Source organism: Meleagris gallopavo, chromosome 1 (assembly GCF_905368555.1).
Source record: "Meleagris gallopavo chromosome 1, MGAL_WU_HG_1.1, whole genome shotgun sequence".
In the NCBI taxonomy this organism is placed as follows: Eukaryota; Metazoa; Chordata; class Aves; order Galliformes; family Phasianidae; genus Meleagris; species Meleagris gallopavo.
Window position 1 is genome coordinate 123,694,132 of NC_139404.1, and position 23,640 is coordinate 123,717,771.

The 23,640-nt window shown below is 35.5% G+C and overlaps 1 protein-coding gene across 1 annotated transcript in view; it reads left to right on the forward strand.

Moving 5' to 3' along the window:
• The window catches only part of ANOS1 (anosmin 1), a 136,023-nt gene that overhangs the window by 108,397 nt on the left and 3,986 nt on the right, over window positions 1-23,640 (forward strand). Inside the window, exons 9-13 of the mRNA XM_085212661.1 lie at window positions 1,264-1,413; window positions 16,560-16,654; window positions 18,947-19,118; window positions 20,355-20,575; window positions 23,045-23,186. Coding sequence (XP_085068787.1) covers window positions 1,264-1,413; window positions 16,560-16,654; window positions 18,947-19,118; window positions 20,355-20,575; window positions 23,045-23,186 — 780 coding nt within the window. The remainder of the gene's footprint in view (window positions 1-1,263; window positions 1,414-16,559; window positions 16,655-18,946; window positions 19,119-20,354; window positions 20,576-23,044; window positions 23,187-23,640) is intronic.

A 23,640-nucleotide genomic window follows, 5' to 3' on the forward strand; every position in this document is an offset into this window, starting at 1 on the left:
GAAATTGGAGAGAAACCAGCAAAATACAAATTTGGTTAAACTAAAATACTTTACATTGAAATATGCCTAACAGGTTCAAGTTTGTACTTTGCTCTATCACTTCGTGATTTCCTTTCAGATAGCATAAACACTTTGATGACCTTGTGAAAGAACGTACTTGAATCCAGTACATTTACTTCAGTGTAAAAGAGCAAGTAAAAAAGTAAAAATGTATCAGACTAAGCAAAAGATTGGAAAAATAAAATTTGTTCAAAAAGCAGTTTGAGTTTTAGCTGAAGTTACATGTAGTGTACCATACCCAAGTTCACGTGTTTCTCATGATGATTGTTGAAGCTTAAATCTTTTTCTCTTTCTCTTGAGTATACAGCTAATAATTTGCCACTTCCTAATAATTGGAATCTTCATTTTTCATTTATATGTAATATTGAATTAAATACAGGTTTTTTTTGTTAATCTGATGCAAATACTGCCCTCAGTCAGAACTGTTATATTTGACAGTGTGCAATGAATGCATTTTGAATCCACACTACTGCCTCTTAAACTGAAAACATTTAAGCATACTGACAACACTGCTAAATATTCATAAAATGTTACCAGATGAAGAGCTTGATGAAGGACATTGCATTACTATTGCTTGTTGGAAGGCATACATATCACGGGATTTGCTCAAAGTTCATTCTGCTCGTACAGTGTTTTTCTAAGCACTCGGTGTTCACTGTTGGAGACAGGAAAGCAGGCAAAAAAGATCTTTAATCTGACCACAGTGTTCTCATATACCATACCAGAGGACTCTATTTACTTTGATGTAATAACCACATGCAGCCTCTGTGGGTTACACTCAATCCTGTCCTCAGGTTTTTGGCTATATTCAAATACTTTGCAAATATAAAGATGAGGAATGATTATATAGAAGTACAGCTAGATACCATGCTTGTTGAAAAAAATCAGAGTGTTAACTTCTCTTATTCCTGGGAATATAAATACACTCCCTTTTTTTATGATCCTTTTGAAAATTTAGAGAACATTTTCATATCAGCACTGGTGTGTCTTTTTTGTCTCTCTAAAATATCTTTACTGAATTTCAAACAAATTATGTTTTTCAACCATATGGACCATTTTTTATAGTTACAGTAATTTCATTTAGCTAAGACATTAAAATAAGGTAAGTTTGTGATTTTTTTTCTGAATTTGAACATTGTTGGCATAGTCATTAGACAGCACTGTATTAAATAAATAATTTCTTTATTTTTCTGTATACTGCAGATGAGCAGACATCTGCTGGAAAACCTCCAAAAGGACTGGTAGATCCTTACCCAACTTTTCAAAGAAGAAAACCCACGCGTTTTCTTAAAATTGGAACTCCTTTCTATCAGGACAATCAACTTCAGGTTAAAGTCTACTGGAAGAAGACAGGTTTGTCAAATTTTTGTTTTACTCTTTTTTTAAGGAGGAACTTTCCTAACCTGTCTCAGAGTTGTAGAACATTGTTATAATATATTGAGCCTCATTCAATCATTTGAAGTCAAATACAACATCCATCCTTCTATCCCTTCACCTTCACATTAGAGTGGAACATTGCCTCTTGTTATGTCTGCCAGAAAGAAATTATGTGTCAGCTACCTAAAAATTGTAGTCAGTCATGTTGGAGTACTGAATCTTCTCAGAGCTGAGATGATTTTTGGTTCAGAAGAAATTGCTTCTTGTAAGTAAATAATCAGAATTTGTCCTTACGTCACAGAACTCTTGTGACTAGACATGTAGTCTCCCTGGAATGTGGTCAAGAGATCTCAAGTGCATACTGTTCCCATGTGGTACTCCTTTGGATGCCACTATAGCATGACTTTTTGGACTTTGTCAGTTGAGAAATGAGTCAGAAAATGAGTCTGTATGGAAATCATGTAGTGATGTCGCAAAAACTAAACTATAGTCTGAACCACAAAATTTAGAGCTACAGTGGTTATGTGAGGGCCATTATAGGCTTGATGCCAAGCTTTATCAGTCACTTTGAATTAGAATGGGAAAAAGAGTTTGCCAAGACCACAGCAAAAATCTGTGCATTGGTTGTGTCTGCTAGGCTACATGCACCTTTTTTTCTTGCAGAAAAAAGTGATGATTTTGTCTAAGTCTTTAAGACTGAAGGAAAATGCTGTGCATTTTAAGTATCTAATCAGATTTAGAAATGAAAAAAAAAGGATTTTCCTTTCTTTCCCTCTAGGAGCATACAGATTTTTCTACATTGCTCTAGGTTAGCCATAACAGCATCATATGCTGTTATTTAAAAATACACCTACTCTATTAGTGTTTTAACTTGAATCATCTACCTACAAAGCAGTAGCACATGCATAACGTTTTTGTGTTTGACATAAAGGGCTGCAAAATAGACAATAACCTATTCCTCTGGAATTTTTCAAAGAATTTTAGAAATACTTAATTTTGGGGGAAGGGATTAGGTTTATACAGTACCCTCCTAACTTGAGAAAAGCTATATAACTATTCAGTTATCCTATATAACATAAGAATGTCACATTGGGTGGTGCGGTTTATGAGATGTAGCTTTCACTTTTTAAGAAGTGCCTACCTGTTTAAATGTATACGTCTCTTTCTCTGCTGCATGAGATTCTCTTAAATTAAATATTTATTCCTCCAATAAAAACTTTGGCTCAACCTGACTACGTACACACTCTAAGTGTCTGTCCCTTTCTTGAATATGTTTCTGTTTTATAGATTTTCCCATTAGAATTTAAATTTTGCCTAACTTTATGGAATGCCAAGATAATTTAAAGTTTAAATAAAAATTGAAGCAATTTAATTATGAATAGTAAGTTTATGCAGTAATATGCTTTCAGTTATCCAAAGTGAGATTTATGTATTTGGAGCTTTATATCGATAGCCTCAAACTTTATCCTTCTGAAAGCAGGCTGTCAACAAGTTGTTTCATCTGCTTTTATAGTCAGAAAAGCAGATGACTTTTGAAGCAGTTGATCCCATACAGCAGCTAAGTAATCTTCTGTAGTTGCCCGTGTTCCTTATTGAGTACTAAGGGGACCTAGATGATCAGTTCAGACTTGACAACTCATATGTAGAAAATCTAGAGATGCCTCATATCTCTCTGGTAACAGATTCAATACTGAACAGTCTGAACTGAAAAAAAAGAAAATGTCTCAAGATTCAAAACAGATATCTTGAACTAGTTATTCTCTAATTATAATGGTAAATTAGCAATCAAGCTTATAAGTAGACATTGCATTGTAAATGTCTAATGTTGACATCTAAATCTGGAGCTGTTTTCCACATTGTCACGTAGCTGAAAGTCATATTTGTGTTAAGACTATAAATGTATATAAAAAGAAAAAAATTAATCAGCATTCTTATCATGCAAAGTCTGAAAGTAATGCCTCCTGTTTTATTATATTGGCCCATGATGTTAGAGGCAGATGTTGGTGGTAGGGCAGTAGAGACTGAACTTGCCAGACAGTATTCCATTACATGTTGTTGTTGTGTGATAGATGGCAGCAGAGGGGCAGTCTGACAAATTGGTGTCTGACCTGGAGGTGTGGATGAAACAAAGGGGTGGAATTAAATTCCTCCATGAAGAAAAAATGGCACTATTCCTTGACACTTGCCGAATGTTTATGGAGAGTAAACAGTGGATGTGAGCACAGTGAGGCAGTGGGTGGTTCATTTCAGCAGTGGCAGCAACAACATGAATAACAAGCCATGTTCTGGAAGACCGTGAAGATTTTTATAAGTGCGACATGACGTGCAGCCTTTATTCATCACTGACAAAGTGCATAGCTAGTGGTGGTGACTGTTGAAAAATAGTATTTTGTAGCTGAGAATTTGCTCTCTCAGTGTTATTATGCTGTTTGTAGCTGTTGTTGTTTCCATGGAAATAAATAGGAGACATTACTTTCAGAGGGAATTACATTGTTGAGATGAGTTAATGGATCAAAGGAACTTAGGAAAGTTTTTACTGTTCAGAATTAACTGTTTGAAACTAGTGTAATCCCCACCACTGCAGATCATCAGAGACAGATATGTCACACATCATTTAGAAATGACATAATTTGACTTCCTGTTGCTTTTAGTTGAATTGTGAGGAATGTTCTAGCTGAGTTCTTGAGTTACTTACTGTACAGATTCTGGTTTGAATCTCTGTACATCCAGTAATACCAGGGGGACAACCAGTTTGATTACGTGGTGGGAGCCAGCTCTGTCACATGCTTCATTGCTGTAGTGGAAGATGTCTTCATTATTCTCTCATGACAAATTGTTATAGCAAATGTGTGTAAGAAGGGCAGAATGTGGAAATTTGTCAGATTTTCTTTTTTTCCATAAGAATTTCTGTGTTCTAAGTGACAGCATATTCAATAACTCAGCAGGAGCCATTGCCTTATGTGAAACTGAAATACAGGCAATTACCTTCTTCTTAGAAGATAGCAACTTCCATGAGCTCTGACAGGGGTTTGGAGTTGAGGTAATCCACGTGTGAAATACTGACTGAAAATTTACTAGTGAGGATGTGCTGCAGAGCAAGTTTTTTTCATTGTGCTTGTGAGCACAGCAGAAGGAGCATATTTTCTGTATGTTGTCATAATGAAAGACAGCAGACAGAGGAACCAGCTGATTTTGGAACTGTATTCACACTTCTTTGTCCTTTATGAATTGCACTGTCACTAGTTATGCTTAGGAATTTGTAGGAGGAATGTCATTGCAGCAACTATAATACTAAGACTTTACTTCAGTCTACTGTATGTCCTGACATCTAGGTTGTTTCCATTGCCAATAGGCAATCAGAGTTCAAATCCTTCCTGACAAGTAGCTGACCTCTGTATCCTACATGATGGATGAAAGCAAGCAGGATTACTTTAATGTTATAATTATTTTATACATTACTACAAAAGTGATCAGACATTGGAAGTACCACCAGAAGTACCAAGCTGCTAGTGCTGAAGAAGCAGTTGAACAACAGTCTCAGTTATAAGTTTTGAATTTTGAATAGTACTGTGTGGAGCCAGGAGTTGTGGACTTTGTGGATTCCTTCCATCTCAGATTATTCTGTTCAGTTTTACAATTGAAAGATATTATCTTTTTTTTTTTTTTTTTTAACAGAAATACAGTCTTCTTACAATCCTAAAATAGGATGTGTGAGTTTAAAACAAGCAGCAACTATGAAAATATCATTAAATTATGGGAAGGGAGTGTGTATCTTGGTAATGTTGAGAGTTTCCATGACATAAGAAATAATTCAAGAAATACAAATATGAAGCTTGAATATGTTGGACATTTGTAAATTAAATAAAATTTCAATTGTTTGTAGCAATCTTTGCTTTGTCTAGTTTGCTTATAAAGATTTTTGGTACTTTCTCCAATGGATTTAATGGTCCTAAACAGAGATGATTGCAGTGATGATGATATAAATATGTTGTTTAGATTTTAGAGCTTTTTAAGATGAAAACATTTTAACCAATGTGATAAATTGATATAAAGCGTATTTTAGCTGTATTGAAAGTTTTAAAATTTACCAAAACAGAAATGTTTCACTTTGTAAGAGTAATATTACTCATTTTCTGCAAGAATAGCTGCTAGTATCATTAGACCTCATAATTATTTTTTTTTAAATTCAGTCCAAAAGCAAGACAGCTACATAAAGAGTTTCATACTGTTTCCCACACCACACATTACAGAAACAATCAGAACGAAAGACCTGTACAGATATCTCGTGGTCTCATAGCACTTAAGAAACACAAACATGTTCCAAAGGTTAGATTATTTTTTTTATTTTCATTTTCTACCTTAGAAATCATTTTGTATTTGAATTTGTACAATTTTACTCTGTCTAAAAAAGGCAGAATGGAATCATAGAATTGGTTGGTAGGAACCTCTAGAGGTCATCTGATCCAATGATCTCCTCAAAACGGAAATAACTTAGAAGGTAAATCAGGTTGTTCAGACCAATTTGTAAGGACCTATAACAGATGCCATTACTGTTTCCAGAATTTGTACCTTATGAACACCAGGCTGCTGAGGCCATCTAACAGTGCAGCGCTCCTGCAGGGTGTCCAGAAGGCATGGTGATATTTCCTGACAGTCAAAGATAGTTCTGCCATTACTATGAAGAAGATATAATCCTTGTTGTCATTTGCAGATGTGCCTCTAGGAAGCCAGTGAAAGAAAAGCTTTTTTTTAATATCCCTCTGAATAGAATTAATCTGACTGTACAAGAAATGAAACAGAGGGGATGTTGCAAATTATTACTAAGCTGGCTTTATTTTATGCATTAAAAAAAGCAACTACTTATAAGTTGAACTGAATAATGTGCTAAAGTCAGGGTAGAAGATCCTATTTCCATATTTATGTATCATAATGTACCACAGTTTGGTACCTTGGAAGGACTTATATAGGCCAGTTCCTCAACTGTCATTTCCTCAGTCCTATTAGCTTCAGTAAGCATGAGAAATGAATGGAATTTAGGATCTGAACTTTACATTAAAAGAAATACCTTTATGAAATAGTCTTTCAGTCTGAATGCTTTGGTATGATGGCAATAATGATTTTACTTCAGGAGGTATGCCAGCAAGAATAACGGCACACTTCAGGGGGTACAAGGTGCTTAGCAAAGGCACATAATTTTACTAGTCAGTCATCACAAAAGTGTATTGTAATTATATGATACAATGATTTCTTTCTGAAAGAAGAAAATGTCTTTCACTTGCTGCCTCTGACTTAGGCCTGGGATTAGAGAAATACAGTACATTCCTTAAACAGCATGAATTCTGCTTTTATAAATGAAAAGGGGAACTTTCTTGTGGCCAGATTTTTTGGCCATCTTGACTATGTGAAATTAAAAATGATGTGCTGTAGTGGAACAAATTTAAAGAACTCATTTTTCACTCCTTGGTGCTGGAGTCACAGAGTACCACCCATTATGAAGTACTGGTGCACTTTGAAAACCTTTCTTAAAGGGACTAGCTACTTAGCACTATTAAGATCCTTGGTATCTTGGGCAGCAGTCAAGACTGAAATTGTAAAAACAAAAATAATTTTATGTTTCCTGTGTTCCATAATGGTTTGGCAACCAGAGAGCTGAGGTTTTGGACCTCAGCTGAGCGGTCTTCAAGTTATTGCATGGTTATGTATTTTTAGGATATGAAAATAAGAAATATCTCATAGACTAAAGGAAAAAAAACCTTATTCTTTATGAATTCACTGCTTCAATCCTCATAATTCGCTGTTATAAAATTCTCGTACTTGAAAATATTAGAATGTAATTTAGTATAAGGGCTCCTTTCCAAAGCAGCATATCACAATACTGTTTTCTGACACATTGCATGGTTTTCACTACTGTTTTCTTACTGCTTGTTATTAGAGAATAATTTCACTGTCCCTGCTCAGGTAAAGATTTAGTCTTGTTCACTTGTCTTTGAATGAAGTGTGTGGACATTTACGTCTTTGTGTTTAAATTAAACATTTGAAGTACTTCTAAATATTTAAAATCAATATGTATACCCCTTAGTTTTGCTTAAAAAGACAAATATTTAAAATGCATTAAGACTTGGCTTCAGGCTTCTTTCTTTGTATTTCTGGTAAATACTAAAGCAGAGAGAGAAAAAGAACACTTAAAACAGGGAGAGGCAAAGAATCCTCCATTGTCTGGTAAATCAAGCAAACAAGAATAATGAATTAAATTACAGGGAAGAATAAAATGCAAGGCAAGGCAAAGCAAACAGAAAGCTGACACAAATGCCTTTAAAACCAGATCTTAGGAAAACAAAATTAACTTTCACTTAGTTCAGAAAGATAAATGAAGTGACTGTGTGTGCTGACTCTTTGTTTGCAATAAGGTATTTCATATGGCAGGTTTTAAAGTAATATAAATGTTTCTCCGTGTTATCCTGTTGTCCTTTCTTGCACAGCTAGTGCCATTGAAGTTAATGAAACCCTTCAATGACAGTTGTAGTTTCTAGTTGTTATTGGTAAGGATTGAACAGTAGTTTCTTAACACTAAGTAATTACTTAGTTTGATACTGTTATAATGGAAGATCCATGTTTAAACAGCTCACCATTTTCTAATCATGTATTTAAGCTGGAATATTATTATTGTACTTGAAAGTATCACTGTGGTTCCAGATGGTTCTTTCAAAAAGATCTCCCTTTTAGTTACAGCAATGCATATGCTAATGTATTTCATCTTTCTGTGTGAATCTACTGGCTCAACAGAGGTTGACTGGGGAGTACACTTAATGTTCAGTTGTGTTTAGTAAAGTTGTCCCTGGGCACAGGAATCTTTGACTAGATCAACTGTTCAGCAGTTCACCAGGAGACACTGCATAATTTTACATTTCCATGTGTACTACAATTGACTCAGGTGCCTGTATCCTATGGGCTTCCTCATCCTCCTTCCTAGTGAAGTGGGTAATGCTATCAGCTATAACTTTAGTGGGATGTTATTCTAGAGTTAAAAGAGTATCTTATCAGAAATACTCTCTGTGTGATTCCTTCTCCTTCCTAACTTTGTCTCACATAGGCCTAATCTAATTCCAGGAATAAAATTTTTGTTATCCTAATGCTGATTTTTAAGATCTCTGACTTTCTGCTTCCTAGAAGAGAATTAAAAGTCTAAAAATGGGTAGTTTGCATTTGGTTTATGTCAAAATGTGAAGAGATAATGGTACATCAACAAATAATACAAATGGTAGAGCAGATAATGCACAACTTCTCTAATAGTAAGCAATGTATTAGTTGGACAAGTGGTAAAGTTTTAAAATCATATTTACAATAATGGCAACCTCAGGGCTATCTCCCCTGCAATGGAGACAATGTTAGGGAGATTTTTGAATGTCACAGTTTACCGCCTTGCTTTATGTTTCCACAAACACAACAGAAAACCACTAATGATTGCCTTTCACTTGCTTCCAAACCAGCATACCTCTCAGGGTGGGTGGTTAAAGCTCTTGGTGTGAGAGACTTAGGAGAAAGTTTTTCCAGTGATTAGTCCCAAGGAATGTAATTGGAATTGGTTCAAAGTTTGCCAGGAAATGAAACAACAGAAGCCAAATTAGAATTACCTATTGTGGTAACAGAGCAAAGAAAGCACAGAGCACAGAAGAGTGATTTTGCTTAGCTGATACCCACTGATGTCTGCTTGAAGGCAGAGAGTGGCTGTACCGTACTACATTAAACTAGTTCTAACATTCTGTCTGGTTAACTTATATGGTATGACATATTAATATTCACATAGTGTACGATGTTCATGAGCCCTCAGTATGACCTATCATACTCTAGAATTCCTTCGGTAATTGTGAAAATGTAAGTCCCCTTTTTATTCTTAAACTTATTAACTGAATACAAATTTAATTTCTTTTGAACTTACATAAAAAGATCAAATAGAAATATAAGTACTATCCAAAAATGGATAGACCTGCAATCAGACTTCAGACACATGCAGTATCAAGTTGGGAAATTATTTATCAGACCTAACTCACTTCATGGCTTTGAAAAAATTAACTATTCAGCTAGTATACTAATTCCTAGCTGACTTAACTTTTCAGGAGAAAATACATTTTCAGAAAAAGTATCCCCGGGCTGTTTGTAAATCTTTGTCTTATGTCTTTAGACAATGATACCTGGAGCAATCCTTCCATTCCTATTGTGAGTAAAAATTTCCTGGGGCACTTAGCTTATCAATATGCCTTTCATCCACTGTGGGTTAATAACTGCCTGTAAATGCTTTCTTTAAGTTTGTGGTGTGTCATACCATGATGCACACACCATGAATGTCCAGTTTAGGACGTTTGGGAGAATTTTGCATGCACTGTGCATGCAAACAACCCATTTGTCCGTTTTTTTCTTTGCATAATGTATGAGAAAGCAGTAACAGGCGCATGTCTGCGTCTCCTCCCGCAGAGGCTTTATGGTTAAGGTGGATGTGTACCTGGCCTCTGGAGCTGGAAAGAACTCCCACATTCCCAACCCTCTGTATAGCCTCTTCACCTACATTAAGGTCTGGATTTGTCTGAATTAAACAGAAGGCTTTTCAGTAGGTGTAGAATGATAGCAAGCTTGGACTTGTTTGTAATTTTTTCATTGAATTCTATTTTTGAATTCTTAGAATGTCTGGCTATGATGGAGCAGTGTAGGAAGCTTTTATTCAGGCTACAAGCAGCTATTATGAAACTTGGAGTTTACATGAGGCAAATTTCCTTGTAATAGAAAACCAGAATGAGATGTTGTTGAACTCACTTTACATAGGGTAGTGTGTGTGGGAAAGGCAGTGGGAGTAGAGGTAATCCAGAATAAAGATGATCCCAGATTTAAATCTTTCAATACAAACATCCTTAAACCTTGAACCTTTAAATCTTCAACCTAAATATGGACACAAATGCTGTGGCTCAGCCCACCTTTAAATTGCACATTAATTTTTAATATCGTTTTTTGAAAGGATTATTGATGTATTATGCAAAGAATGTGTTCTATAGAAAGTTTGTTTTAAATGGCGTAATGTAAGAAACACAATCTTTAAATGATACTGCTTATATTCCATATAAGAGCAGGAAACCGTACATTTTGCCTTGTTAATAACTGTTTATTGAATGAAGTTTAAATGTCAACTGAGGATTTTAGTGTTTATTTTAATCATACTGCTCGAATGGCTGATCACTAAAAAGTTCTTTTTCTCAGAGTTGACATGAATGCCATGAATTTCATAGACAAATATTTGACATTTTGGGTTTTATTTATTTATTTATTTATTACTACTGGGTGAATCAATACACAGGCAGCTAAAGGAGCCAGAGCTCTTTTCATTATAGTCTTATAGGAAAGCTTAGCTAAAATGACTGAGAGAGAATGCTTCAGCAGCATAGTTTTTACAGGGCAACATGCATTAGCTCATCAATACAGCATTTTATAGTTAGTTAAAGGTATGTTCTGTGTCCCTATCTATCCTAAGATTGTTTGACTGTTCACTTTGCATTTACTTATCAACCAGAAGTTAAATAAAACACTTATTCCTTTATTATTTCTTGCCCTGTTGTTAGCTTCAGGTTTCAAATGTTAACAAGAAATTCCATTACTCATAGAAGCATAGAATAGCTTGTAAACCAATACATGAGAAAATGAGTGTTACGATCAAGTAGTGATTAAGATCATGTTTTGCTTCTCTGAAGTACACTGAAGCATGTCCTCCCAAACTGTTTTTCAGTCACTCTATTGTTACAGTATGACACTGTTATATGTAATAAGTATTGAATGGGTAGCTTTATAATAATCATGTCTTCAAAACTGAAGCAACTAGTAATAAATGACAATGCTTCATTTATTCACTTTCTTTTTCCTCCCCACATTTAGGCCCATATATTTTTGCAGGGCATTTCCAGCAATTGAGTTTTATTAGAAAACTGATATATTTTATAACTTTTTTTCTGTTGAGCATGATGACCTGATAAACAGAGAAATGAAGATCTGAGAGAGTGAAGATTCTTCATAATATTGTATCTCAAATACTGAGTAATAATTCTTGGTGTGGAAATATGGGTAAATTGTGCTGGAAAATAAGCATTGCCATTCATCCTTGTGCCAGAATGGCATCTTGGAAGCATTGATTTATTAAACTATTTCCACAGTTGTAAAGGTGTATTATGGGTTACAGGAGCAACTTATTCCTATTTCTTACAGAATTCTTTGATTTGTACACAACTTCAGGTACTTAAAAGATTATTTTTCTTTATGCAAGACTTAAATTTCACCATTTACAGTTTCACTATTTACCATTTACCAATAGCACATTTTCATCACTTAAAATAAGTAATTTTTGTCCTGGATGTTGTCCTGATTTTGTGGTGGTGTCCTGTTTGATAAAGTATTTATACAGAGATCCCCGAAGCCTTACTGTAACTTTACCCTAGAAACAATCAAGCTAGTTGAAATGTGTTTCACAGAATCACAGAATCACAGAATTGTAGGGGTTGGAAGGGACCTCTAGAGATCATCGAGACCAACCCCCCTGCCAAAGCAGGTTCCCTACACCAGGTCGCACAGGTAGGCGTCCAGGCGAGACTTGAATATCTCCAGAGAAGGAGACTCCACAACCTCCCTGGGCAGCCTGTTCCAGTGCTCCGTCACCCTCACCGTGAAGAAGTTCTTACGCACATTCGTGCGAAACTTCCTGTGCTGCAGCTTATGTCCGTTTCCCCTCGTCCTGTCTCCACGTACCACTGAAAAGAGACTGGCCTCACCGCTATGGCCGCCACACCTCAGATATTTATAAACCTGGATCAGGTCCCCTCTCAGTCTTCTTTTCTCAAGGCTAAACAGACCCAGTTCACTTAGCCTTTCTTCATAGGGGAGATGCTCCAGGCCCTTCACCATCTTTGTGGCCCTCCGCTGGACTCTTTCCAAGAGGTCCCTGTCTTTTTTGTACTGGGGAGCCCAGAACTGGACACAGTACTCCAGATGAGGCCTTACCAGGGCAGAGTAGAGGGGGAGGATCACCTCCCTCGACCTGCTGGACACGCTCTTCTTAATGCACCCCAGAATGCCATTGATCTTTTTGGCCACGAGGGCACACTGCTGGCTCATGGCCAACCTGTCGTCCACCAGGACACCCAGGTTTCATGTGCTCTGAGTTGACTCTGCCCTGTGCTGTGATATTAAATATAAAATCTTTATCTGATCTTGTTAAACTTTGCTGTTGCCTTTTTTATAGCAGTAATGCTGCAAGACGCACATTCCAGGAAGGGAATTATGTAATTTCATCATATTTTCTTCTTCCTTTTAATCTAAGACAATCAAAGATATGTTCAAGACCATCTTTTAGCTGTAGTTTATATGGTCATTAATGTCTTGATCCTATTGGGTACTAAACTTTCTTCCCTGATCCATTAGCTGCTCTTAACTACTGAAGTCAACACAACTGTTCCTATGCTTAAGTGCTTTGTTGAATCAGGGCCAGAGTACTCAAAAGCTTGTAAGATCAACACTCTCCATGGTAAGAGAAAGATGCAGTCACAGGCCCCTCAGAAGTAATCACTGCAGTTCTCTCTATGAAGCATCATCTTTAGCAATGGCTTAGGTATGGGCAGAACAAGTTCTTTCAGTAATTTTCTTACTGAATAACTTCTTAGAAATTGCAGTTTCATTATGACGTTCTAATTGAAGGGTGGTTGAAGATAGCAGGTTTGTGTATGGCAAGTTATCTTCCAAACATTGATAACACCTGCTTTCTTTTACCGTATTTAATTCCAGTGGGGAAATATATCAAACATTGAAGAACATCAATAACAAGATAACTTTGCAGAGGTACTCATTTGGAATTAAAGGGGTTTTTTTGGGTGGAACATAAGAGGGAGAGTCAAAACAAACATCTTTTCAGCATGATTTAGAGCATCCCCAGGTCAAGACATTTCTAGTTAAGGTATTTGAGTATTTTGTTCATCAATGTTAGAAGCAAAAGAGCTAAGCATATGTGGAATTTTAAGAACGTGCTCATGTGATGTCTGAATGTTTTCTTAAGGCTAGGAACTCATCACATACTACAGAAAATTTACCTTAAAAATCATAGAAGAAATAATTAACATTACCTATTAATTTATATGGGAGGATTAACTGTATGCAACTGTCTGAAATGCTGTCTTGGTTAGGCAGATCATGTCCGTTTTGATAACTTTAAGTGATTTCTTTATGTGATTATTTTAAGGTATTTTTATCGGTACAAAAGTAATTGTTTGATTAAGCTGCTTGCTATAACAGTCCTTTAAGGAGTTCTTAAGTGGCTGTACTGTTGACTAGATTCACAAGCTTAGAGTTGCTCAAATGAGTGCTAGTAATTAGTATCTCCTGCAAGTCCCATATTTTCAGTTCTGGGAAAGATGAATTATTGCAGTTTATGGTTATTGTATCAGTCTTTTTCATGTCAGAAGGTATGTTTTCTAACTATGATAGCAAGAGAGTTATAAAACTTGCTAAAGTCTTCTAATTGAAAGTACAGAATCTAGAAATTCCTAATTATTAAGAGGAAGACTGATTATATACAAGGATTCTTTATAATGTGATACATGAAATATCAGGGAATTGAAATGAAAGAGTTGGGCAAGGAGTTTCTTTGCTTTGTGATAATCTTATTCTAGAAGGAATGGTAGAGCTTTCTAATTAAGTGGCTAGAAAGCAGTTCCAGTAAATGCTGGATATTCTGTATATATTAACTACTCAAATTATTTTTCAGAAGATGATACAGCTGTGGGTTAATACGTGTATTAAGTTCAGCTGGACTTAATGCAGAACTGTTAGCTGTGATGATAGTGGCTGACATTCACCTAGGTTGCAGCTTGAACTGTTTATGTGATGCATGTTGTTGAGTTTGTAAAGGACAGCTGAAAAGAAAAATCTTAATAAAATTACGGTAGTAATCTGAAAGGAAAGAGAAAGGGAGGATAGGATAAGCTTTTGTTTCGCTTGTGCACACAAATCAGTTGCCTAAGAACTAAACTCTAAAGCCATGATCTTTATGAGCCGTTTCATGAAACAAGTACATATTTTCATCTTATTTTTTTGAAGTATCTTATGTGACCTTTTAGATCATTCCATACATTTTGCCTCCTGCTCTAAGAAAAATGTCTAAATAATATAATAAGATAATTTCTAAAGGAAACTCATTATTTAATATGCATACTTCAAGCATGCATATGCATTGAGTATTTCTTGCCTTTAGCTCTACTTAATAAAAAAGTCTTACTTTTCCTCATTTTTCACATTTTTAAGAAGTCATGTACATATGTATGTGCATGCAAAAATGAAATATTAAAATACAGCAAATCTTGACTTTCAATATAGACTGTTACCAGAATATAAGATGTGAACACTATCAAATATAAGGTTCATTTCTTAATTTTGTTTAAATAAACAAATATAAAATTATGGTTGTTAAGAACTTTCATCATACATTTACAGTCCACATTGAGAGAGCAAGGAAGAGAGAATTTTTTTCTTTTTTTTTTTTTTTAGTTATTCCTGATTTTCTTGCTCGAATAAAGATGTTATTGGCTGTTTATGAGTAGGTTACTTAGGGTTTGCTAATGCAAGAGAGGAGAAATAGGAAGGAAGAACTGCAAGAGGGCAGTGTCTTCTGGAAAGCTTATAGCTTATGTAAGAAATGGAGATGGAGCTGTATAATCCAAACAGATTTCCTCTCTGCTTGGAGCTGTAAATGACAGATATTTTGGGCACATTTCTAGAAAAACACATAGTAAATCTCTGGGTGGCTGCTGAGATGTTGTAAGCTCTTGATTCTTGGGATTTTGTAGCTTTACAAAGAGCAGAACAACTTACATGCAGATAGTTTAAAATAATAAGTTCTGATTATCAGCAAATATATGCTATCAGTAACAGATTCATTGTGTGCATGTGGCATGAAATGTACATTTTTAACATAGCAGGAGTAATATAGCAGTGCGTTGCTTTCAGGTCCCAGGAGAGGGACACAAACAGGTGATAGGCAATAGAAACAGACTAACTCAGATGAAACCTGCTTCCAAATGTACTGTGAATTTGTGTCTTCATCAAAGAAGCATAACAAATGGGAAAGCCCAGCAACCAAGAGGCAAGTGAAAGCACATCCAATTATTTATTACTTTTCAAATGGAAGGGAACAATCACAAAGCAGCAAGTTATTTCTTTAGTTTATAATCCTTCCCTTCTGCATCCCACTTGCTTGTAGCAGTCTAATGCCAGAGCAGCTCTAAGGGCATCACAGATATTTGTTTTCACTTCTGAAACACACAATCAGGCATTTGGTATTAGTGGCTATGTCGTACCAAGTTAATTAATAGTAACAAACATGCTACTATTAATCTCCTACATAAAGACAAAGGAGAACTAAATCCGGAAAAATGACAGGATGTACTGTCAGTATCTGGTGAGTTTTTCTTCTTTTGTCTAATTCTTAATTGCCCTTTCTTTCACTTTCTTTTGCAATCAGTCTTGAGAAAAGCAACTGTAAAATACAATGGCTACTACAATACAATTATTTGTAGGGATCTCAGAAAAATGAAGATCTGGAAATTGCTTGAAAGTTTATAGTACTGATATTTATGTAAGTTTTGTCCTTGATTTAAATGGCAACTAATTCCCTTTTCTGAAAGGGAAAATCTCAGCGGCTGGCAGACATTTTCACATACCTCCAGGCACACATTTCTCAAGTACTGCCAGTGAGCAGTGTTGCAACACTCTGACAATATAAACAGTGTCAAGCAATGGGCACAAGGTCATTCCCATCATATGCAGGATGCTTAGAAGAAACAGAATTGAGATTTTTTTTTTAATGTTCACATCAGTAGATGCCTACATTTCTGAAAATGCCAATTCTGTTTTTAAAGTTATTCCTCTTAGATGTATGGTTTAAATTATGAATGTATAATAGTTCATTTTTATTAATGAGAGCTTATGGACAAGTGAGGAACTAGTAGCCCTAGAATACTTTATTTATATCCAAACAAGATAGAAAAAGTTGCAGTTGTGAAGGTGTAATTATAATATGTCTTTTCCTCTTTATTTGACCCATTTAGATATCAGCATGAATCAATTCCAAGTCCACTCGTTACTGGAATCCTGTGCACACAATGACACCAAGGGACTTGAGAAAGTAACTGAGCTGACTTACGTAAGTCTTCATTCAGACTTATACTTGACTCTGAATAGCTCCTAAGGTGCAAGAGAAAGGATTGTTCTGCAACAAAACACAGTTTGGTTTATACTTTTTCTTACATAAGATAGAAATGGTTCATCTGGAGTTGTTTTTGTGTTTGTTTCTTTTTTTTTTTTAATCCAAGCTAGGTTAATATTTTTTTGTTGGTGATGGTGGTGCTATTCAGAAGACATTAGCAGGCAAACAGATTTAATATATACTTCTACAGCAGATAGAAGACAGCTTGTTTTATAATAAGAACTAGGTGTCTAGAAAAGTACAAATACTGAAGAGTAATAATAGCAATTATGAACTAGCATAGTTTTTTTAGACACAAATATGGTTTTCAGAACTGAGAAGAATGATAGAATTAGAAAATAATACAATAGTTGGAAAATACTAGATATTAAATCTGAATGTTGGATAAGGAGAAAAACTCCATGTAAATACATGTCAGGACAAATACATATTGCAGGGGATTCTTTGTACTGAAATAAAACATAACTCATCCTTTCTTCTTACCTTGACCTGTACTATCAGATCAATTCAGTACAGTTAATATCTTATAAAGCTAGAATAAATGAAAAAAATTCTCATGCAAGAGCCTGTTAGCTTGTAAGGTTTATTACCTCATGAAGTCAGCAAGACAAATGTTAGAGGTAGATTAAAAAAATGATTGTGATATAATGGTATGAACAGTCTCAGTATGTCTAGTTATGGTCAATGAACTTAGGAGAAAGTTTGTATTTAATAAGTTTATTTCCACTAGAAGTCAGGAAAGATTACTTGTATCTGGCCAAATGCATTGTGGGATTACTACATTTATTTCTTTTCTATCATTTTACACCAACTTGTACAATTACTTTGTAAAACTATGCGGGCTCATTCTTACTACAAGTAATCAGAAGACATCTGCTGCTACAAAGGGTTTGATAATCAGTATGACAATTCAAAGCAGATAAAGAACTTAGGCTTCTGGTACTGAGCATTTAGGCTTTCGTCCAGGGTCCATGGACTTTGAAGTTAGACAATTTGCTATTTTCAGAGTGCATTTTGAGATGTAGGTGAACATGAAGCCTCAGTAAGTCTAGTCAAAACTCCAATTGACTAGCAAGTACCTGCTTTAAGGAGTGAATGAGAAACAATGGCTACAGAGGATAACCTGAAGTCTTGCATAAATGCACCAGCATCTTTAGCAAATATCAAATTGCAGTCACTTATAAAGGAATGGAACGTGTACTTTGGTTTTGTTTTCTTACAATAAAAGTAGAACCAACCCAGTTAGAATTATAAAGAGGAGTCAAACCTGTTAGAGTAGTAGGTAGGAAATAAGGAATGAAGTCCATTCTCAGCCCATTCTGTGTCCCATTGAAAATGCCCTTCCACGTGAAGTTTTAGCTAATGTAGTTTGGGATTAACTTCCAAAAAAAGTTGGTGTGAAGCAGAAAAATATTTGAGATTAGTGATTCCAAAGAGAAAGAAAAATGTAAAAGGCCATCAAAGACCTGAGACATTAGCCAAGAAAGCATTATTGTTCATTTTCTCAGAAAAAAGCATGCACACACACACACACAAAAACAACTTCTTTTCGTCATAGTTTGATTTGTGCTTAAGCTTTCAGATTGATTTTCAAACATACTTTATACAACATTAAGAAGTTACCATGACAATTATACTTTGTGTAAAATTTTATTTTTCTATCGTTTTTAAAAGGAGAATTTCACTGTGTAATTCAGCTGTGGAGTTTACCTTCCTGATAAGAAGACAGAAGTAGTTAACATAGTAAAAAGGAAAATAATTGATTCACAGTGCCATGCTGAACTTTGATGCATTTAGAAAAAGCTAAATGTAGATGGAGTCTGCCATTTACAGCAACTTACTTCATCTTTTTAACAATTATTTAATTAAATTAGTATTTATATCCTCACATTGCTACCTCATTGCCACTATGTAGGAGACTGTTCTAACTATTGTAGGTTAGATGTATTCATATAGCATGGTGAAGGAGCTGTGTAGAAAGGATGGACCTTTCTGAATGCCACGCTAATGTATTTTACTGTTTTACAATTGAAAATAATCATAATGTAAGTAATGTTTGCTTTGTTCTATGAGAAAAGCCATGTTGGAATGTGTTAATTGTGTCAGTAAAATATTTTATTGGAGAAAACTTTTCATCATCTGCCAAACTCATTTTTCAATTATTTTTTTTTATTTTTTTTTCATAGGGATCTGTTTGCATCATGTTCTCTTTTGCTTTTCTTGTTCTAGGAGAACTACATGATTCTGAAGGACCTGTCATTTTCATGCAAATATAAAGTAACTGTTTTACCTGCAAAATCTAAAAGTCGTTTTAAGGCTGAGAGTATTTTCTTTGTCACCCCACCTTGCTCTGCATTTAAAGAAAAAACCCATAAGCACATTAATTGTGCTGCTGAAGAAGGTAAGGCATAATCTGCAGAATTTGCCAAATAATTTCAAATGCACTTAAAATCACAAAAAAAAAAAGTATATAAAAGCAATTCTGCAGTGGAATATGAAAGATTCAGAACGACAAAAAAGATGACTAATGCTTACATGAAAAATCAACTAAAATACAAAGCAGCATAGATTTTGGTTACCATGTTGCTGCGTGTTTATTAGGTTATAATTTTAGAGGGTTGTTTATAAACATATGATGACATTTGCTATTACACAGTTTTTGTTATGTAAGGAGGAAAAGCTTCCCAGTTATATTCACTATAATGATGAATGATAACTGTTATTTCAATTCTGTTAATAACTGTTAATTCAATTCAATGGCATGATCTATCTTTTGAATGTTCTGGTACTCGGCTCCAAAGCTGCTTTTTCAGTTTGATTTAGTTTAGGCTAATGCTTTTCTAACGTAGCAAAAAGAGACAATCATACCTTTGACAGCGTTGCCACAATCCAAGGTATGGCTGAAAGGTTATTTGAAATCACAGAATGATGGAGAAATTTTTTGGAAGGGATCTCTAATGTCAGCTAATCCAGCCACCTACTTCAACCAGCCATAGCTTTGAGTAGGCAAGTCTGGACACCTCTATCTTCAGCAAGAGAGTGCCCCTCTCACTTTGAATTATCACTGCCTCTCACTGCTCTGTGGCTCACCTCAGAATCCTGCTGTCAATGGCCACAATTTCCTGCTCACTTCTCTTGAAAAATTCCAACATTATAATTTTCTTTCTGGACAACTGCAGCTCAGGCATAAGTTTCACCTAGCCAGAATGTGCCTATTAACTTGTAGTACAGTTTTATAGCATTAATTTTACTTTTTGCCTACATAATGGAGCTCTGTGATATGTTATGGGTTTTCTTTTCGTCTCAGAAGTCAGCTTAGATACTCTGAAATACAGAGAACTGCCAGGATGGCTGCCAATCAATGAAGCATTTATAGTTTTACATGGCATATACTTTCTTACCTGTCACCTGTGGTTGATAGAATTTGATTTGAAGTTTGAACTTGACCCAGAATGCTGATGGAATATGTCAAAGATAGGTTTTTGCTAACACTGAAAATGCGATGGCAGAACCGTGTAAAGATCCCGAGTAACACAAAAAAAGAGCTCTGTCTGACCTCAGTTTGTGAAATTAAATGAATATTATTGACCATTACTTCTCAAAGTTTAGCTTATCTTTTTGCTTTCCAAATTTATAGTGCCAGTTCTACCCAAAGTGTTGGCCAAACCCGAGAATCTATCTGCGTCTTTCATTGTTCAGGAAGGTAACATCACTGGTCATTTTTCCTGGAAGGTGTCTAAGACAGTCCTTCACCAGCCCATGACAGGGTTTCAAGTCACATGGGCAGAAGTAACCACAGAAAGTCGACAGAATAGCTTGCCCAACAGCATCATTTCACAGTCACAGATACTGCCAGCAGTAAGTTGCTCATTCGTTTCCTTTTGTAGTGGCTTCATAACTGTGTGTATATGTGGCGTATTTTTATTTTTAGTGATAATGAAGATGTCACACATAGTATTTTCCTTCTCTGCAGGCAAGTTGGAGCAGGAGATGCTTTAATTTTGTCCTCCTTAGAAATACAAAGCACAGCTACTCTTCTCGATTGCACATCAAAAAATTTTATATGCACAGTTGTCAAACTAGAAACGATTATCTAAGAAATGCCCGAAGGGAAGAAAAGATCATCTGTATTGCAGTAGATAGTTTTTGTTTTCTTTTGATGATCAGGCTGTTCAACGTGGTGATTACTGTAGTTTTACTAATTATTTGGTGTCCAAGTCAATAAATTTCATGGATTAAGTATTGCTTTTTTTCCTTTGAGTTTCTCTAAGAGAAATAAAAATCACTTTCCCTGCTGTGAATACTTGCTATTGTTCAACGAACAAATAATTTGAAGGAGAACTAGAATTCACTGTTTGTTGAAAGTATCAGAACAATTAATTTGAATTCTTCCTCCTTTTAGCTTTAATATGGTCTTTGCTATTTCAGTTCCTTCTCTGGCAGAAAGAAGTGAAGAGCACTTCTTTCAGTCTGTATTGCCAGATCCACAGGGTCGACAAAAGGACTTAGGCAGCTGGCCTTGATCCAAAGTCTCCTAACAGTGCTGGGAGCCTTTCCCTGCACTTTAGAGACATGATAGATCAAGGCAATTGTGTCACAAGCAGAATTGCCTAAAAGCTTTTCACAACATTTGTTTCATCAAAGAATGAATAAAATGTTGTGTTGAACACATCCTACATTCAACACATGTTTTAAAGTCCAAAACAAGATTCCCACAGTTTTATCTTCTTCCAGACTGCCCTAAGGCTATGGCCAAATTTCAAAGCCAGTTTTCAGGCAGAGTAACAAAGAGTAACAAAGTTGACCACAGATGCTCCAAAACTATGTATCAAGCTGCTATGCGCTCTGCCGAGCTATTTTCTTCTATGTTTGTACAGTTAATGAGATCCGCATCAGTTCATTCAGAGCTCAATCTACAGTCTGAAGCAGAGGCACAAAGAATATATATCCTTGATCTCTTCAGCAGGACATGTTGCAGGATTATCTTGAAGAGGTTACTCCATCACAGACAATAGAATGCAGACCACAACCTTAGTGAAGTACAGGCCATAGGATGTTATTCTTCATTTAAAATTTCTTTTGCTTTGCATACGGTTTATTCATTAATACTATTTCATTTTTAAGCATTTGTTTCAGTTAGGTCTGGGATTATATTATGTTTTATTTAAAACATTCCTTTACGTTGTGTTTTAATTGCTTATCTTTGTTTTTCTCTGATTTTGTTACTATAGAGTCTGGAGATTTCGTATGTTTAATTATTTAACACCATATGTATTCATCTATTCATAGCACCTGGTTAACTTGCACAGAACACTTGATTCAGTTGAAATAGTATCTTCTCCCTCTCAGAGACCACCATAGTGTAGGGTATTTCATGGTGAGGATCATTCATTCGTTCTTGTTGGCCATCTGTAATTGTTAAAAGTTTTGTAATTGTGCATCCAGTGCACATGTTCAAGGAGCATCTAAAAGAGCAAAGTGAATGTATGAATGTGACGTAGGTGTTTATCTCTCTTCTCACTGAGTATTTTATATGCAATGGAAGAGCTTCAGCAAGGGTTTTTAAGAGTAGCCTCATCTAAGTATATACACTAATTTGGCATAAAGCTCCACTTTTACCTCTGCCTTTCCCCTTAGATTTCTGAACTGCCAGGAATAGCAAATTATCAGTTTTCTCACAGCCCATAAGATTTTCCAGAACAATTTGCCATGCAAATTCTGTCTGATTGAATGAGCATACTCTGTGTGCACTGCCCGGTGTCTCTGTCCCACTGTCCTGTCCCTGGAACAGGACTACAGGGTGCTTTTTCACTCCTTTTTTAGCTTGAAATAAAGGACTTCAATTCCTGAATGTCCTCCTTAGTCAGATGTATTTCTATTATGGAGCATTTATAAAGTTACTCCAAAAGTTTTAACACAAGTGTGAGTGACCAGAGATACAGAGCAATGAAAAGTAAGGACAGTACAGATATTTTATATGCCAGAAATGGGAATAGAAGAGCTGATCTTCATGGTGTAATCTGGGGCAAATTTGCTGAAAACAGTGTAGCCACACCACTAGCTCCAGCAGGGGGCCTAGCCCTGAAAATTGCATTGTTTTAATTTCCCATTCAGTAGAATTTACAGAAAAACGTAAAATAAAAACAAGTGTATTTAATGAACTTTTTTATTAAAAAAGAATATGTAATACATACGCTAAATCCTTTTTACAAATTTCTAAGAAAATAATTTGTGAGTGCTGAGAGTAATAGAACTTTGATTTGTGTGAGTAGAGCAACTGTGCTTTATTTTTAGATTCTAAGAGAATTAATGTAATTTATTTATTAGGATCATTATGTACTCACCGTGCCCAATCTCAGGCCATCAATGCTATACCGACTGGAAGTTCAAGTGTTGACAACTGGTGGGGAAGGACCAGCTACTATAAAATTGTTCCGAACACCTGATCTTCCTCCATTTTTACCCCACAGTAAGTAGTGTTTTGGCGTGTGGTTATGTGTTGAAAAACTTCTACACAAATAAACAGGTTGCTCAAGTCTTAGAATCTTTATTAGATCTAGTAGAACTCCATAAACGTAACATGCATGACAGTATTGCTTTTTTCTTTGTTATTGTCCATCAGCATTGGTGCAATCAAACGCAGACTTTCTCTTACTCATTTTCTATGACCTTACATTTATCATTGCATTCTAACACAGCTCTTTGGTTAATGCCGATAGTACCTAGGATTCAGAGCCGGTCTCTCCTACAAATACTACTTACACACGGAATTGCTTAGGTTAGACTGTTTGAGGGTCTGTTATATCTATTACCTGACCATATTTCTAAAGCTGTACAAACTTCTTAATAGTTTTAATGGTTTCAAGCATGAAAGATGTCTGGACTCAATATGTGTATAATTGCCAGCACAGACATTTCACTTA